The sequence below is a fragment of the Eublepharis macularius genome, chromosome 17 (genome assembly GCF_028583425.1).
Source record: "Eublepharis macularius isolate TG4126 chromosome 17, MPM_Emac_v1.0, whole genome shotgun sequence".
Classification (NCBI taxonomy): domain Eukaryota; kingdom Metazoa; phylum Chordata; class Lepidosauria; order Squamata; family Eublepharidae; genus Eublepharis; species Eublepharis macularius.
The window spans coordinates 27237716-27255972 of NC_072806.1; the positions used below are offsets into that span (position 1 = coordinate 27237716).

Here is an 18257-nt window from a genome sequence, read left to right on the forward strand (position 1 = left end):
ATTAGGGAGGATTCAGGGTCTGTTAGATACAGAACTGGGGCTGCTTCCACACAGCATCAACTCCCTGTGTAGCTTTCATTGGCACTGCAAATGCAGAAGCGTTCGCCGTGGCTGCAAAGTATCCACACAGCAGTTTCCCCTGCACTTTCCTTGGCCCGGCTCCCCTGCCCCGTGGTATATTTATTGAGAAAACGTAGTGACTCGCATTCATGTGCTACATACTCAATCTAGTTTCTTTTGACCACCAGTAACCCAAAGAGACTTGAATGCAAACTAAGCACACACAAAAATAGGAGGGGGGAGAAGTGCTTGACCTTTCCCATTCTGGTGGCTCACCCCCTTCAAGCCCTCCTCTGCTTTTCACCAGATGGGAATCAACCTCTCATCCCAAGCTGTGGGGAAGAAGAGAACCTGGAGTGGGAGCTTAAGATAAAAATGACCAGTTGGGAAAGGGTAAGCTCCCCCCATCATTCCCCCACTCAAACTTACTTTTTATTTTATATCCCTTTATTCTCCACTTTTCTCCTCAATGGGAACCCAAGACAGCATGCATCACCATCCTCACAACAGCCCTGTGAGGTAGGCTTGGCTGAGTGTTTGTGACTGGCCTAAAGTCATGTAACAAGCATGCATCACCATTCTCACAACAGCGCTGTGAGATAGGCTTGGCTGAGTGTTTGTGACTGGCCTAAAGTCACATAACAAGTTTCCATGACAGAGTGGAGGATCTGAACCTCAGTCTCCTAGATCCTATTCCAACACTCTCACCACTATACAAGACTGTCTTCCCTGTGGGGAAGAAGGGAACCTGGGGTGGGGATTTCTAGGATAAAAATGACCAGTTGGTGAAGGGTTAACTTACTACCTTGCAAAGATACTTTGTGGGGAAAACATGTTGGAGGAACAGGAGTATGTGACTGTGGGTCACCTCTGCTACATCTACAAAGCAAGTAGCCCTCTGTCTGACCCACCTTTTGAACATCAGAGCACACCACAGATCTTGTTCAGAACAGCATCCTGTGCCAATGAGTTCCACAGGCTATACCCATCCCCTAATCTCCACTGGCCATCTTCTCCTTTCAGCACTGGAAGCTGTCTTGAGCCAATGGACCACTTACCCAGAGTGGGTCTCCTTCCAGGGGTCCCATCATCACCAGGAACAGGGGCTGCTGCAGGAGAGCGAACAGAGCACTGACCAAGGACTGCAGCCCTGTTAAGCTGCCAAACTGCGTGGAGGGATACCTGTGCGGAGCAAAAAAAGGGCCATGTTAGCCAAGCTATACCCGCAATACCAGACTCTCTGCAGTCACTTGGATGGGAAACCCTTCCCTTTGTTTTCTCTAAACAAAGCCCAGTTCAAAACCCAAGAAGAGACTTGGGTCAGTCCAAGGGGGCACCACCTGGCCAGCCTTCTGCTCCCCAACAGCAACTGCCAGATGCCTGCAAGAAAGCCCACAAGTAGGGCAGCAACCGGTATTTGGAGCTATGCTGCCTCTGAACCTGGAGGTTTTGTTAGTCAGGCCAACTAAATGGCTGCTGATACAGCAACATCCATCTATCTGGCCAATCTCCTTTGAAAGCCATCGAAAGCCAGGAGCAAGCAGATTGCGCAAGTTGAGTGTGTGTCGGAAGTCAAATTCACATCGGTTAACTTCTTTGCCCCAAACAGCCACAGCTCATTAACCATTTCCACCCTGCAGAGATACTGTTGTAGTCCCGGGGAGGGGGGGTAGAGCTCAGGGGGGAAGAAAGAAGAACTACACCCTCCCCCCCCACACACACACACTCAGGGTCAAACAATAGGTTACTTCTTTTGCACTAATTTGTATATAGTTTCCCAGCAAAAAGATATACATAATTTTTTAAAAATGGTTTTCTCTCTTTTGCAAAACAGCTGGAGATTTTCTCAGGAGAGAAGAGAAGGGAGTCCCTTAACCTTTTCTTGGTGAAAAGAGCCATCGCCACCCCGCCCCACAAGCTGCTTGAACCTGGAAAAAGCAACCAAAGCGATTGTACTTATTTTTTAAACGTTTCCATATTAACATGAAAGAAAATACCCCGAAGTCTGAACTTCATTCAACCTCCTTTCGTTTAACCCTTTAACTGAAATTAATTCCAGACTTGCCAGGGTAATTGAACAGCCCTAAGGACTAGAAACTTGAGGACATGACCCGATTTCCACACAGATGTTCATATGGCACACTTGACAGTCCAGGACAGCAACTCAAACACTCCAAATTGATTTGTCAATACATGAGGGTGGAGCTGTGCATAAAATATCCCAAGCCCTTTCATTGTAATCCTACAGGTAGAACAACAATACAGACAAAGGAACTGACAACGGTGGCGTGAGTCAAGTCCCCGAAGGGCTGGGTTGTTTACGCGGACTGCTTCCACACACAGAGACAGTCCCTTGTGGAATTCTTATGGCTGTTCTGAATACAGAGCCATTCACAGTGGCAATGAAACATCCACCCAGCAGTTTTCTCCATACTTGCCTTGCTTTAGCCCCCTGTGGCCCCCTGCTCTCACTGGAGGGCTTTTTAAAAAATATTGCTAGATGACTATAGCATTATAATTATATATTGTCATAATTTGCTAGTTCCTAGCTTTTATTCTTTGAAATCAGTCTCTCGTCCTTTTTTGTTGTAGAGTTATAAGGGGAAAGGTGCCGACTGCACATTTCTTCTTTTAGCTCTACAAGAAATAAGGCCAGAGGTTTACTATTTAAAAAAAGAGAAAGGGGGAGAGCTGGGAAGTAGTATACTGTGGCAATACACTTTTATAACACTATACCAAAGCCAATATTTGTTATAACGTTATAAGAACCTAGTGCTCAAAAACAGCCCTCCAGTGGTGCGGGGTGGGATGATGGCCATAGGAAATAATGCAAGGAAAACGGCACTGTCTGGAGTAGGATCTCATCTACATATCATCCAAAGACTGTGATCTTTCCAAAAAGATATATCAAACCAGGTTTGAGAGAGATCACCAAAGTGGGGGTGGGGGAATGAAGAAGCAGGATGAATATTGAATGGATGTTCCCAAAGACATTGCTGCTATAAGGAAGCCAAAGGACAGCAAAACATCTGTGTGGAAACAGCCATGAACTCCTCTGCAACTCTTGGGGATTCAGTTACTGGTCTGTTTGCTGAGAATCGGAGAGAGACTGAAATTCTAAGCATGCTGAAATCAAATCACACAGAGAGGAGTATGCGTGTTCCATTCCCAACCCTACCTACACACCGTCGGTGGCTCGTGAGCAAACAGGGTACACCCTTAGGTGCTGTCCCCATGATCTGGAGCGTCTGAAAGAGCAGACTTCACAATCAAAGGGATGGCACATACACGCATACACTCTGTGCGCATGAGCCCGTGACGGTGTGTAGGTGGGGCCATGCGTTTGTGCCCACTTCCCCCTTTATGCATGTTGATTTCAGAGCATGTAATATTATCTGCAGAGGCTTCAAACTCCAATGCCTGGGCTAACTCCCAAAGCATGCTTAGCCAAGACAGCCTCAGCCAAGGCAGAGTTCCCTTCTGAAGGACAAACATGTTATTCCCCTCACACGTCACTGATTGCAAAGTGCTGAATGCTAGAGATTGGCAATGGAAAACAAATGCCTGGGAAACAAGCTCAGAGTGGGTTTGTTCCCTTGCCGTTGTGCAATGATTAATTTGACTCTGAGAAACAGAAGTTGGATCTGGATCAAAGCCTTCATTGATCAGATTGATAGACATTCTCGCAAACAAAGGAGGACGGCTATTCCCTTCTAGCGTGCTGCAGCAGGCAAAGCTACATTCTCTCTCACAAGCGTGCCTTGATTGGCTTTTCAAGCACAGAGACAGTGTTGAAAAGATGTGGCAACATTCGAAGAAGAGGAAGCCAAACCGGCAGCCTAGGGCACCAAGAGACATTTTGGCCTAGAAACGGTACTCTAGGCCAAAAAGGACACTGGGTGGGGAGCAGTCGGGGAAGAAAGAACAGTGTCTTGCTGACCTGTTCAGTGCAAGAGCAGAACCCGTTCTTAGGAAACTGTTTTGCTCTGCAATGGAACGTAGTGACGGTGGCTGCAGCAGATGCCAAGGAGATAAAGAGCAAGCGGGTCACGTCAACCGCCCTCCTCTTCAGCAACACCCAGGAAAGTGGGCCAGCCTCCAGGACCCACAGCTGCCTCATCATTCCAGGCAGGGGGAAAAGAAAAACATGACCCAGAATCGGGGGAACATTTGCATCCCAACTGGGAACAAGGTGCAGCTGGCAGTGAGCCGCCCCTAACGCCCAGGCAGAGGCAAGCGGCCTGAAGCACCCCTGAGAGGCTTACACAGCTGCGTAGAGGCCACCCACTGCTGAATGGATGAATCCTCTCACAATTGTGTGCAGGATGAAGGAAAGGATCTGAAAGAGAAGGAGAAAAAAAACACACTGAGCAGCTGGCATGAGACAGGCTTCAAAGGGGCTCTTTTGCATACGTGCCCCCTCCTCCTTGCCTGCCTTCCCTCCCTGGGGAGCTCACAAGAATGCAGTGTGGCATAGGAATGTCCCCATTCACCCTGCTTAGGGTTGCCAGGTCCCCTGGGGCTCAAACTGGGGGGGGGGGCACCAGAAGTGACAGGTCACACCAGGGGCTGAGTTGGTAAAAATTGTTCCCCAGACTAGAGTTGGGGACTGATTCTTCCCAGTGCAAAACAGAAGCATTTTGGAGTGTGTGGGAGCATGCTCTGGACGGGTGTGTGTGTGTGTCCTGATTCATTCCTGTACCTTTTCCTCCCGCCAGACAAGTGACAGGTGGGGGGGGGGTGGAGGCTGGGACTGGGGCATCTTCTGTTGTCACTAGAGGAATGGGATCCCTAGCCCTGTCACTGGCCAGACGGGTACCTACTCTCAGAGTCTCTCTATACAAGACGCCTCGGCACATGCTTGTCAAGTGTAGGGAGATGAAATGTTAGCCGTGAAGCGTAGTTCAAAAAGACAGAGCTGGCTAAGATTGTTCCTCAGAGGGTTTGTCAATTTCATCTTTGCTTCCCAGAAGGCTCTGACAATTTCACCTCTCCAGTCTAAAACTGGAGGGCCCTGAGGAATGGAAATGGGCTGCAGCTGCCTTCCAGAATCAGGTGTGGACCTGGAGAGGTTACAAAGGGCTGAAGTTTCCCTTCTGGCATTTCACAGCCCCTTCACACAACTTTGCCCTGCGTCCGGCTCTGTTTTTTTAAACTACCCTTCCCTGCTAACATGGCCTCTCCTGACACGTGTTCTTCTTATGTCAGAGGTCTCGTGTAGAAAGACTCACAAAGACAGGAGCAGCCCAGTGCACAGGCCAAAGATCTCAAGAGCCACCCTATCTTATAGGGAAGACGCTGGTGCCAGTCAGGGCCTTGATATTAGTGCCCTGCTAGGGGCAGGGCCCTCACTTAACCGGCGGTGTGGGTGAGTGGGAAGCTTTATACCTGCTCCAGAGTAGCATCCCACTGTCAGCTGAAAGGAAGGCCACAGGGAGCGCCTCTGGCTGAATCTTGCCCTCAAGCAAGGGAGACACTGCGTGAGGTGCAAGGACTGGCCAGCCACAACAGAGCCCCTCCAACAGCCCTCCCAAGCCTGGCTCTCGCTTACATTGTGCTCCGGGACCTGTGTGCCTTCTGTGCTTGACTACTTCCTCCAAAACTACTCACCTGTAAAGGCAGGTTGGGGATCAGGCAGGTGACTCCAAACACCACCAGCAGCAGGTTGGTGAAAGCAAAGGCCCTGGTGGCATTAGTCACCTTCTGAATTTGCCGGTCCCGAGGCTTCTTCTTTTTGGTGTCCCTACAAAGAGAAGCGGGACCAGGCTCACCACGTGGGGTTTGTGGGGTTAGAAGAACCTATCTGGCTGCAGCTGCCCAACTCCTAAGAAAGGTAGGACCCCTCTATCCTGAGCCCAGGAGCCTGCCTGCACCATCCAGTCCTCTACCTCGGTGGCACACAGATTCTCTATTGAAGGACCTTTATTGCTTGGGATAAGGAGGGACACCCCCACCTGGATGGTCCAGGCTAGCCTGATCTCATCAGATTTTGGCTGCTAAGCAGGGTCAGCCCTGGTTAGTACTTGGATGGGAGACCACCAAGGGAGTCCAGGTTCCATTATGCACAGGGAGGCAATGGCGAACCACCCCTGTTCATCTCTTGCCTTGAAAACCCTTCAGGGTTGCCATAAGTTAGCTGCAGGAGGCCATCAAGTTCATCACCAAGGAGGGACAACTCTGGCCCTCTCCAGGTCATTGCTCTGGAACGATCCTTGTTTCCAAGCAAGGGCCATTGAAACTGGCTGCAAGTTATTCCCAGAATCTTTTTGCCCAAGCCAAAAAGCCACACTTCCTGCCTGAGAAACGACTCTCTCTCCAGCCACAAGCTCCTTGTTTCTAGGTCAACAGGGCACGAGTGCAACTGGGACTCCACCAGAAACCTCGACACAGTGACCCAACCATACCTCATTTTCCCACTTCTAGTTAGACTAGACCTTGCGCCAATCTCCTCCCAGAAGCTGTTTGCCCTGTGACCACATTTCTTCTGCTGGGAAGGGTTCGTCCTCTGACTTGTTGAGGGGGAGGGGGGAAGGAAGATAAACTGCTGGATAATCTCTGCCTTGGGCTTCCTCCTGCTCCCACACTTCTAGGACTGAAGTAGGTTACGGTTGTTTACAGACTCCCTCAGTTCCAAAGGCAGCCAGCTGCCCCAGATCATGCCCAGGTCAGCTACGTACGGACTGGAGTCCTTGTCGTCTGCCTCTTCCGAGCCATCCACACACTCTTTCATCTTCCAGTCCATGATGTAGCCTATCACGGGAGCTGTCAACAGGCAAAGCAGCTGCAGGACCCCGAAGATGGAGGTGTAGAGATTGACTGGAAGGGAACAGGTCATCTGTCAGCACCTCTGCAGGTACGCCCGCTGCATTTCCAAAGGGACCCCTCTGCTTGGCACCAGTATCCTTCCAGACATATATAACCCAGAGCCTTCTCCCTGGCTGAGGGCCCTAAGGATCACTCAGCCCAAACCATGCATCTTCTGAAACGCCCACAAAGGCCAGAAAGGTTAGCAATTGGCCACCTCTTGTGCCAGTGCAGCATTGGCTCACGTATTTCTGCACTGCAGGGCAACATCTGCCAACGTGGATCTCCAGTATCCCCTGCCTTTCTTGATACAATGGCACCTCGAAATGTTACTTTCCTCTTAAGTAAGCATAGCCCCTCCATCCCAACTAGTACATTGCATTTATTCGGCAGAACCGTACTGGAATTCCTTGCCAAAACAGACAAGCACCCCTGCCCTCCCAGACTGTGTCCTTGTTAAACAAGCAAACGCATCCCAAGTGGCACTCAACCTGACCTTTGCCCCAAGGTGAATGAGCACAGTTGCTGCTGGAAGCCCCTGCTCAAGGTAACAGCAGGGAACCGTAGGTCTCATTTAGCCTTCTGTGCAACTTCACATTCACCTGTCCCACCTCCCTGTCCTTGTAGCTTTGCAGATGACTCCTTGCCCCAGTCCTTCTGCAAGCACAGCTAGAGGAGACGGAAGAAGACGCAGGTCGGGATCGCTGCACGAGTCTGAATGGTTTGCTTGTAAATTGGATCAAGGAGCAATGTGGATGGGGGTGGGGTTCATCCTCCCCCACACCCCATTTTCCCCAATGCAAATCACACACAGCTGCTACTGAGCAAGAGTCAAACCCAGTACCACCGTAAAGACCAACAGGACTTCCAGGGTGTACGCTTTCGAGGGCCAAGGCTCCCTCTGTCAGATCCCAGAGCTGATATTGGCTCTGGGTGGGGAGACACACAGGTATTGGGGACGAGTGATTAGCAACCACCAACAGCTGTCTGGTCACAGATTTTTCTGCCATCTTGTCTAGTTATCTCTAAGCTAGCATTCGAAGAGCCCATGTCGCCCAGCCCCTCAGCACTAAGGGCCAAGCTAGAAGTGACGAATGACACTTGAATGGCAAGTGAACAGACTCGCATGTATTCCTCCCTGTTCACCTGCACTCCACCTGCACTCCACTCGATCACATAGTGCAAGTGGAGTGCAAGTGAACAGGGAGGAATACATGCGAGTCTGTTCACTTGCCATTCAAGTGTCATTCGTCACTTCTAGCTTGGCCCAGACAGTGCATGGGGTTCTCTCTGCAGCAGAGGCAAGGGAATGGGTGCCAGCGAGGGGCAGGGAGAGGCCTGTCCCAGATACAGACCCGGTGGGTTTCTCCAGGGAGGAGCAGAAGGCTGCTTGGGTCCAAGGCTTGCAAATTAAATAAGTTATCAGCAAACTGGATCAAGGAGCAGTGTGCATGGCGGTGGGGTTAGCCTCCCCCCCACACACACACACACAAACTGTGTACTAGGTGGGAAAACTCCAGTGAACAAAAAACGGGAGCCATCAGCAGCATCCAGAGGGAGGGAGGTGGTCGTGGAAGGTCAAAGGGCCTGATTCTGCCTTCCAAGCTGGTGAGAAGAGCTCAAGGAATCTCAGCCTAAGCAGTTCAGTCACAGCCTCAGGACACTTCCCCCTGTGCTGCTCTCCACCAGCACCTCCCTGTTGTTTTCAAGAACGGGCCTCTTCCTTCATCTGCTGCGCAGATTCCAGATTTAACGAGTCCAGACTGGATCTGACTACGCAAGAGACAAATGGGTTTCGCCTTGTTTGCCTTTTTGCACAACCACCCGCTCATGTAATCTCTTCTCCCTTTCCTGGTTGGCATCCTTCCAGGAGCTATAAATACAAGCTTGGAGTCACAGGCGCAGAAGTGCCGCCGGGACACTGGGGCCATTCTCCTTCTGCTTTGTGTCCAGAAACCAGGAGGCAGCTCCCCCCATCCTATCCCACCCCACCCCCTTTTCACTTCCCCAAGCCAGAGTGAAGATATCTCGAAGGGAACTAAAACCTATCAAGCCAGTTCCAAGAACACCACCTTAGAGCATCTATCTTGGAAGCATTGCTGGAAAGGAGCTCCCTCCCTCTTTGAACAGTCCCGCTGTCCAAGCCACCTGCAAGGCTGCACACAAGGAGGGATTCCTTCATGTCTAGCACCACACAACCCAGGCATTTGCTTTGCCATGCATACCCCCCTCCAGGGAGCCCGATACCAACGCCGCTGGCACAGTGCCAACTGCTTAGTGTGACTGCATCTTTCCTTTATGAGCACATGGATTCCCCAGCCCAATGGAGTGCTCAGCCAATCACCTATAATCATTTGAAGAAGTGCTAAAACCAGGGCTCATTTTGAGGGGTAACGCACAGGAACGCAGTTCCGGCAGTTCCCCAAAGAGGTCACATGTTAGGTGGCCCCACCCACCTGACTCTCGGCCATTTTGGGCCCGTTTCAGCCTGGATTGGGGCCGAAACTGCCCAGATCGGGCCTCTGATGGGTGGTGGATCACTCTCCTGCTCAGCAGCGGCCCGATCCTGACCATTTTGGGCCCCTTTTCGGCCATTTTCAGCCCCTTTTTGCCATTTTGGGCCCAATTTCGGCCCTGAATGGCCAGGATTGGTTCCAAAACAGTCAGGATAGGTGATGTCAGGGGGTGTGGCATATGCAAATTTCCAGTGATGTCAAGGGGTGTTGCATATGCTAATGAGCTATGCTAATGAGTCCCTCCAGCTCTTTTTGTACGAAATGACCCCTGGATAAAACTAAAACAAGCCTTTAAAAAATTATAATAAATCAAATACAAAAAAAATCCAGTTGAAAACCAGCAGACCATTGACCATGGGGGTGGGGAGGGAGAGAACAGAAATGAAATGTTTATTATTATTCCACCCAGACTGAAAGTAGCTGAATGTCAGCATCTTGACCTGGACCTGGACGGCTCACGGAGAGCCTGCCAAAACCTCCCAGAGCAAGGAAATCCTGTGCACAAACACATACATATGAGCTGCCTTATACTGGACCAGACCATCAGTCCATCAAGGTCTACTCAGACTGGCTGTGGCTCTTCACGGTCTCAGGCAGAGGTCTTTTACATCACCCACTGCCTGGCCCTTTTAACTGGAGACGCTGGAGGCTGAACCTGGGGCTTTCTGGATCCCATAACAAAAGTTCTCCCACCAAATACAAGTTTTGTTCATTTTTATATATATTATTAAGAACTACTGTACAAAGTGCATATAGTGTAATAAATACTTATTTATTACACTATACAAATAAGTATTTATTATACTATATGCACTTTGCACTTTGAACACTCATTCTTAATAATACATATAAAAATGAACAAAACTTGTATTCGGTGGGAGAACTTTTGTTCTAGCCGTTCAGCGTTTTCTCCCAAGGGAGCCTCTTAGGGCCAAGCTAGAAGTGACAAGTTACCCTCAAATGGCAAGTGAACAGACTCACATGTATTCCTCCCTGTTCACTTGCACTCCAAGTGGAGTACAAGTGGAGCGCAAATGAACAGGGAGGAATACACGTGAGTCTGTTCACTTGCCGTTCGAGTGTAACTCGTCGCTTCTAGCTTGGCCCTAAGTTGTTGCACTTTCTGCATCCCAAGCAGAGGCTCCCCCACTGAGCCACAGCCCCTCCTGATGGCTGGGTGCCACACAGAAAAGGTCTTCTCTCTGTCTCCCTCTCTCTGTCTCCCTCTTGCCCATGGTGATAGGGACACAAAACAGGGCCTCTGTAGGTGGTCTGAGCATGGGAGCAGATTCATAAATTTAATAAAATATATCTGTCTAGCACATTAATATCCTGCCCTCCCTCCATGGAGCTGAAGACAGGGCACATCCCCGATTTTATCTTCACTACAACCTTGTGACATAAGACTGCTTCCTCATAGGAACTGCCCCCCCCCCCAATGTGATCAGCTGGATACCCTCACATTTGGTGGAATTTCCATATGATGTTGCGATCTTTCCAAACATGACTCATCAGGTTCCCTCCAAACCATCTCAAAAGGAAGAAATGTGGTGTGGCTGTGGACGGAGCATCCGTGCGAACATTCCTGCCTGCAGCCAATCTGAAGAAAGGGGTGGAACGAAGTTCGTTCTAGCCCTTTAACAGGCTTCCCCCTGTCCTGTGCACAGCTGAGTTGCAATATCCCTGCATCCACAGCACAGTTGTGAAAAGGGGAAAGGGAGTTGCTGGCGGTGGGGACGGGGTGTCTTGTGCAAGTGTTGACACTTCTGCACCAATATCTGCAGGGGTGAGGAAAGTAGTGAGCCATGCAGGGACAGTGGGGTCTTCTTCAACCCTCTCCACCCTGCTCACTGACACTTCCACAGAGGGGCACCATTTCCCACCCCGGTGTGGAATCAGCCATAATTCAGTTGAGTGACCGAGAAGGGCTGACCCAAAGCCATCCAAAGAGACTGACGACGGAGTGGAGATTCAAACCCAGAGCACTCAGCACTCCAACCAATACACTACACCAGCTCTGGTACGTGGAAGCAGCCTGCAAAAGACCCAGGAGTCGAGCTGTCGTCTATACAACAGGATGAGGGACATGATGCACCCTAAAGAGACACTCATGTAGAAAAGATCGCTCTGGATAAAGGCAAAAAAGAGAGAGGTACTAACCTGCCCCCAAGTCACCATCCACCAGGAAGAGCAGGATGTTGTTCATGGCGCCCATGTAGAAGATGAGTCGCAGCTGGGTGATGCACATGGTGACCAAGCTGAGCAGCAGGATGGGGCTGAAGACACTGTGCATAAAAGAGGGGGAGGCTGCCGGGGTTGGTGGGGGGAGGAAAATCAGGAGTCAGCATCACTCTAGGAGACCCCACCCATGGAGGTACCTCCTACCAGCCAAATCCATCATCATCGTCCAGGGGAGCACCCACACCTGGGCACGTGGAGCATCACAGGTCTTCCCATGGAGGATTTCAGCAGCCGCTCATCCGCAGCCAATGTCCTCCCCTAGCTGCAGAGGAGCTAGCCTCAGGCCCTTGGGAGGGCACAGCACAGGGGAGACAAGGGCCATTTCCAGACGGCTTACCTGCCTCCGGAACATCGCGCCATATTGCCGGGAAAACGCGAAATACCGCGTTTTCTCACGCGAGTTTTGCGTGACGTTGTGCAAAACTCGCGTGAGAAAACGCGATATTTCGCGTTTTCCCTGCAACATGGCACGACGTTCTGGAGGCAGGTGAGCCATCTGGAAACGGCCCAGAGCTGGGGCTTCCTGCTTCTCCTTCCTGGCCAGCTCTGTGCTATGCCACGAAGAATGCAGCCTGAAAGATCCTCCGAGTCCAGCAGCTGACCTCTAGCAGCAGCCAACCAGATGCTCACCGGCCAAGCATGAAGGCCTCCCCCTTCCACATCCCCCAGAAAGGAGGCTAAGCAGCAGGGGGTGGAAGAGGCAGCCTTCTCCCCTGGCTCCTGGCAATCCCACCCCGAGCCACACCTGCGGTGTCCAGCTGGCACTTCACTTCCAGGTCCACCGTCGACAGGCACAGCTTGTTGCCGTCCTGCAGAGTTGCCTTCTCCTTCTGGCCTTTCATGGAGCCTCCCACACTGAGGCGGCGGCCCACCGTCGTCACTTGCTTGTAGAACTGCTTCCCGGTGATCTTGTGGTCAAATCCCAGCCAGCTAAACTTAATCTTCACCCTGTTGGGTGGAAGCGAGGAAGGTGGACAAGGGGCAGGTGAGCCCCGCTGGGCTCAGCTCAGCTTGGAGTTGCCTTCTAGCGCCATGCCTGGCTGAAAGGCAGCCTCAGCCACGTAGCTGGAAGTAGCTTAGAAGGGAGTTGTAAATCAAATGGGCCAACCCATGTGCCTTCAGAGCCAAACCACATTGGGAACATTTCCTGCACAAGCTGCATTGAAATGAAGCTGTACAAGAGCTGTACTGGGTGTCCATTCATTTCTGTAGGACTTGTGCCAAAAATATTCCTAGGAGAATTGTACCTCCAAAGTCCCATCAATGGTTAGCCTGGGAAACAGTACATGATAAGCCCCCACCCCACCTAGCCAGCCTGGCCTCTCAGAGTCTCTCTACATGAGACAAGTGTCAGGAGACGCAATGTTAGCCAGGAAGAGTCATTTAAAAAGACAGAGCCGGCAGAGATCGCTCCTCAGAGGGTTTGTTAATTTCATCTCCCCCTCCCCTAAGGCTCTGTCAATTTCACCTTTCCAGTCTAAAACTGTGTGGGATCGCAACTAGAGGGCAGCGAGGAATGTAAATGGGCTTGAGCTGCCTTCCAGAGCCGGGCTTGGACCTGGAGAGGTTATAATGGGCTGAAGTTCCCCTTCCAGCATTTCACACCCCCTTCACACAACTCCAGTGTATAGCAAAGCCTTTGCCCTGCCGCCGCCTCTAACACCTAACATTGCATCTCCCAATCCATGTTTTTCACATGTCAGATGTCTCATGTAGACAGACTCTCAGAAAGAATCTTGTTACAGCATCGCTCTGCCCGCAAGAAACTCACGTGTAGTCCATGTCTTCTGGGCCTGGGAAAGGCTCAAGGGGCCAGTTGAAGAAGCAGTTGAAGAAGACGAGCCCTGCACAGCAGGCCCAAACCACCAAGATGAGGATAAAAGAGACCCCAAAGTCATAGATCACCTGGAAAGCAAGAGGGACGACAACCCATTCACAGCCAGGTTTCAAAACTTGGGAGTCCAGAGGAGGCAAACTGGCCCAGGCATCGGGGGCCCAAGACTCAAAGATGCCACTTGGACTCTTTCTGGCCAGAGAAAAAGGCTCTGCCTAGCATTTGGTGGTTGTCATCCTCTTCAACTTAGCACTGATCAGTCCCATATCAAAGATACAAGCTGTGAGCAAACGTCTTATCACAGCTATTTAAGTGCCCTGCAGGATCCAGGGCAGGAAACAGGAGTCAGTGATTGGGGTACACACACTCATGTCAACTGACCCATATTAAAAAGTCCCTGCAAAGTCTATTTCATTTACAGCATAGATAATGCAGTGGAAGAGGCTCATATACCATCATCCCTGGCCAGAATTGCCTCCAATAGCTCAGGCTGCAGCTTGGTAGGCAGGAGATGAGAACAAGGACGTCCCTGGTGTCACTCTTGCCTTTGCCACAGACCCAGAAGGTAGCCTAAAGTAACCCCTTCTCCCCCAGTCGAAGGAGAACAACATGGTAGCACACATGGGCAAAGGGCTTTAAACCCTGGGCCTGGACACTAAGCTACATTGATCATCTCTGCTCCCTGCTCTGCAATATCCCAGCCTGGCCTGCTTGGCCCTCCATCCAAGGCAGCTGAAGAGGAGAAAGCAAGAGAGCCACAGGATGGCTACAGGTTTGTTCTGCAGGCCAAACAGCATCTTTGGAATAAGGGAAATGGTGCAGGGATGGGGCCCTAGCCACCACTCCTCGTGCCACAATCCCCAGTACACCTCCCTCCTGCATGCTGCAGTTATTAGCATCTGAAATAACCATAACTGGCACGACCCAGACCTGCTGCTCTCCAGTTGCATCTACAGTCCACATGCTCAGGCTTTGGGTCACTTTCTTCAGCACCCTGGCACAGCCAAGTTGTGCTATGAGAAGATATCTACAGCCAGCATCATTGCCTAGGAAGCACAAGAGAGCTGGGCTCCATGCTGGGATCCTCAGCCCAGGAGGTACAGAGGACCTAGATGCTCTTCTGTAGCCAAGAGAGCTTCTACAGTAGGGCGTTTCTGCTCTGGTGAGGAGATACAACTGCAGTTCTTCACCACAATAGAGTGCTAAAACCCTCATAAAAATCCTGTAGTGTTCGATTCCCATTGGAAGACCCTAAGCGTGTTTGCCAGAGGAGTATATCCCAGTCGTTGCAGTTGGACTAAACCAGTCTCTTCCATCATTTCCTGATCTTGTTTGCAGCCACAGGGCATTTAAAAGATAAAATGTGGAAGGAACTACCTTGAAAGATGCTTTTAAGTGACAGTGCAGCCAGAAGAAGGGAGGGGCATATCACCACCCTAACCATGCCTCCTGCTGGGCATGATAGTGGCACGGCTGCAGCACTATGGTCAGAAATATCATTTCGAAACAGGTTTGGGGGGAAAAGGGAGGGGAACCAGCAAGGAGAACAGTGGAGTGCAACTGTATAGTAGCCTGGATCCTCCATAAGAAATACTCGCATGCAAGATAAAGAGAGGTTATAGTTTGGAATCAATAAACAGCTGCCTATCCGTTACGGCCGAGTAGACACAAAGTTGTGCTTTTTTATTTCTTTGATTGCAATCTTATGTTCTTGATGTAACTTAACAAATCTAATTTCTCAGTTTAGTAAGCCTGCCTGTTCCAAGCTGGGAGTGGGTTCTAACTTTTCACCTTGTATTAAAAGGCTTTGTCCCTCCAGCCAAGACATTAAGAAAGAGGCCGAGGTCTTCAGGCATGCGAGACGGAAGGGTGGGAACGTGCCAGCTCATTGCCCCAGGTCATTCTCTGAACTAAGCACCCACTCCTTAGAGAAAACACACCTGGTTCTTAGCGCTTAGGGCACATTTAGCTCACATTGAAAAGCTGGACTGACTAAACACCCATCCCCTCCTATGTATCATGCAACAATCCCTTGGCTTTTGAGAGGGGCACAGATGCGCCAACTTCCCCCATGTACATCACACATTTTTGCCAAGCCACCCTTCTTGCTGTCCCAGCCTAAAAGCAGCGGCACAGAGAACACAATGCTCCACCCACCTACCTTGATTCCTGGGAAAGTAACTGCCGAAGAGGCGTAAGAGCCGATCATGAGGGCGATGAAGGTGGAGCGAAGGTCACCAAACATATTGGGCAGCTGAGAAGGAACGAAGGATTGAGAAAGTGATTAGAAGAGGGCTGTGGAAAGAGAAAAATATTCTGCTTACTTGGGAGCAGGAGGGAGGTGTGTGCATTGGTGGGAAGAATGATTCAAATGTCAATGCTCTAGTACAGTTTCAGAAACAGCCTGGAGACCTTTGAATGGCCCACGAAGTCTGAAAAAAGACCATTTGCTTTTCCAGGAGTTTCAAGACTGGTTTGCTGCTTCTGGAGTTCCAGATGTCTTTCCCACTTGCACCTCTGGGAAACAGCTTTTGCCCAATTTCAAAACCCAGGTCAGACCAGAAATGACAGCGGGTCAAAAGAAACATAGAGACAACCGGCCCAAAGACCATCTGGTCAGGTGTGCAAAGGAGGTGGCATTAGCCCTTGCAGGCCAGAACAGTACAGAGCACAGGCCTGCTTCTGGACTGGGCCATGACTGTCCATTTCTGTGATAAGAAAGGGTACACATTTTCCTCATCCTTCTGGATACCAATACTGACATAGCTACAAGTGTAACAGGAATTATCCCCAGATTGGCCCATGTGCCTAGGTTAACACAAGAATGACTGCAGACCGTAAAGTTGCTTTTACTGTGCAGATAAGACTATTGTGCAGGGAATCCTGTGGCGCAGAGTGGTAAGCTGCAGTACTGCAGCCCAAGCTCTGCTCACGACCTGAGTTCGATCCTGGTGGAAGCTGGGTTCAGACAGACAGCTCAAGGTTGACTCAGCCTTTCATCCTTCCAAGGTAGGTAAAATGAGTACCCAGTTTCCTGGGGGTAAAGTGTAGATGACTGGGGAATGCAATGGCAAACCACCCCATAACAAAAAGTCTGCTAAGAAAACGTCGTGATACGACGTCCCCCCATGGGTCAGTAATGACTCGGTACTTGCACAGGGGACTACCTCTACCTTTACCTTTACCTAAGACGATTGTGCACTGATGCTAAAGCAATATGCAAAGGACTGGTTTTTAAATAGCCAGCAGAAAGAATTCCCAGTGCGTATGAGGAGAAATGGTGCCACATGCAGAATCCATCCATATAGATCTTAAACCTGCTTTGAGGACCATCTTTTAAGAAAGAAACAGATTTGGGAAAATGGGCAGCAAAATAGAGGAAAGCCTCAAAAGTGGATGACTTCATGCTGATATCATGTGGAAGCAAGCACACACACACACGCGCGCGCCATGGCTGCAACTGGGAGTGGGAATACAGACTGAAGTATTTGCAGGGAAGCAGCCCTATGTTATGGAGGATTGAGAAACAGCAGCTGAATTCTAGCCCCCAAACGCTGCAGACACAACATTTGCCCAGGACAAGTGCACAACTTCACAAGGTAATGAGAGGAACATTACTACAAAAGCACATTTTGGATTCACCCCATTTAATCTCCAAGAAAGCGACAGCAAGTGAAAAACAAACTAAAATGAGTCACCATCTGAAACGTGCCCCGCACACACAAATCATTTTGCAGAACCGCCTCTTGCTGGGAAAAGGCAGTTGAGGCAGCCAATGGCAGAGAAGGATTCCAGCTGCTTCTCCTTGGCCAGAGGTAATGCAAGAGGTGAAATCAGCGCCTTCCTTCCAGGATTTCAGAAACGGTGTTTCTACTGGCTGACTCGAGGCTGGATGGAGTGAGGAGGAAAACGCAGGCACCAAAAATTGCCTGGGGATGGGGCGGGGGAGAGAAGAGAACGCAGCCACGGGCTGTGCTCAGTTCCCATGCCACTTTAGAGTTCATCCACCTTTTCCGTTTGTTTAACAGGCCAGCAGACAGAGCACCTGCTTTGCTCTGGCGTCACTCCACACCACACCTCTCTGGCTGCAGAGCTTTGGCTGGAATGCAGCAGCCAGGTCCTCAGACAACCCCAGAGAAACCGGCTGCACGGGGTAGAGCTTGTCCAGCAGAGGGGAGGAAGCAGGATCACAGACTGCACTGCAGTAACACCCTCCCCCACCCCAGCGGTGCAACTGGGGCACAACAACACACAGCCAAGCTCAACTGCTCAATACCAAGGATACATGTTCTACTGTGCAAGCCAGATTGCTCATGCTACATGGCTGTGGTTTCTTTGCCTTGGCTCAAAGGAGTCTGGTAGCATGTCACAGTTTCAAGGATCAGGACTTGGTATGCTACCAGGAGTGATTCCGCACACATTGGATAATGCACTTCCAATCCTCTTTATAGATCATTTGGAACGGATTTTTTTGCATGCAGAACAAAAAATCCACCTCAAACAATTGATAAAGTGCATTGAAAGTGCATTATCCAACGTGTGCGGAATCAGTTTGGGAGATACCCCGGGAGTATTATCGGTCAGATTACACAATAGCTTTCAGACGGATGACGGAACACATGAGGCTGCCTTCTGAGTCAGACCCTTGGTCTCTTGAGGTCAGCATTTTCTCCTCTGACTGGCAGCAGATCTCCAGGGCCTCCAGTCTTTCACATGACCTGCAACCTGAAATCCGTAACTGGAGATACTGAGGACTGAACCTGAAGTTGAGACTTTCTGCATGTCAAGTAGACGCTCTCCTT

General features: G+C 50.3%; 1 protein-coding gene across 2 annotated transcripts in view; it reads right to left on the minus strand.

Moving 5' to 3' along the window:
• Window positions 1-18257, minus strand: part of SLC43A2 (solute carrier family 43 member 2) — a 44306-nt gene that overhangs the window by 3863 nt on the left and 22186 nt on the right. For both annotated transcript variants that reach the window (XM_055001446.1, XM_055001445.1), the window contains exons 6-13: window positions 15617-15709; window positions 13393-13526; window positions 12367-12569; window positions 11541-11687; window positions 6738-6876; window positions 5671-5803; window positions 4326-4399; window positions 1119-1242 (exon numbers count right to left, since the gene is read on the minus strand). In XM_055001446.1, the coding sequence (XP_054857421.1) occupies window positions 1119-1242; window positions 4326-4399; window positions 5671-5803; window positions 6738-6876; window positions 11541-11687; window positions 12367-12569; window positions 13393-13526; window positions 15617-15709 (1047 nt within the window). The remainder of the gene's footprint in view (window positions 1-1118; window positions 1243-4325; window positions 4400-5670; window positions 5804-6737; window positions 6877-11540; window positions 11688-12366; window positions 12570-13392; window positions 13527-15616; window positions 15710-18257) is intronic.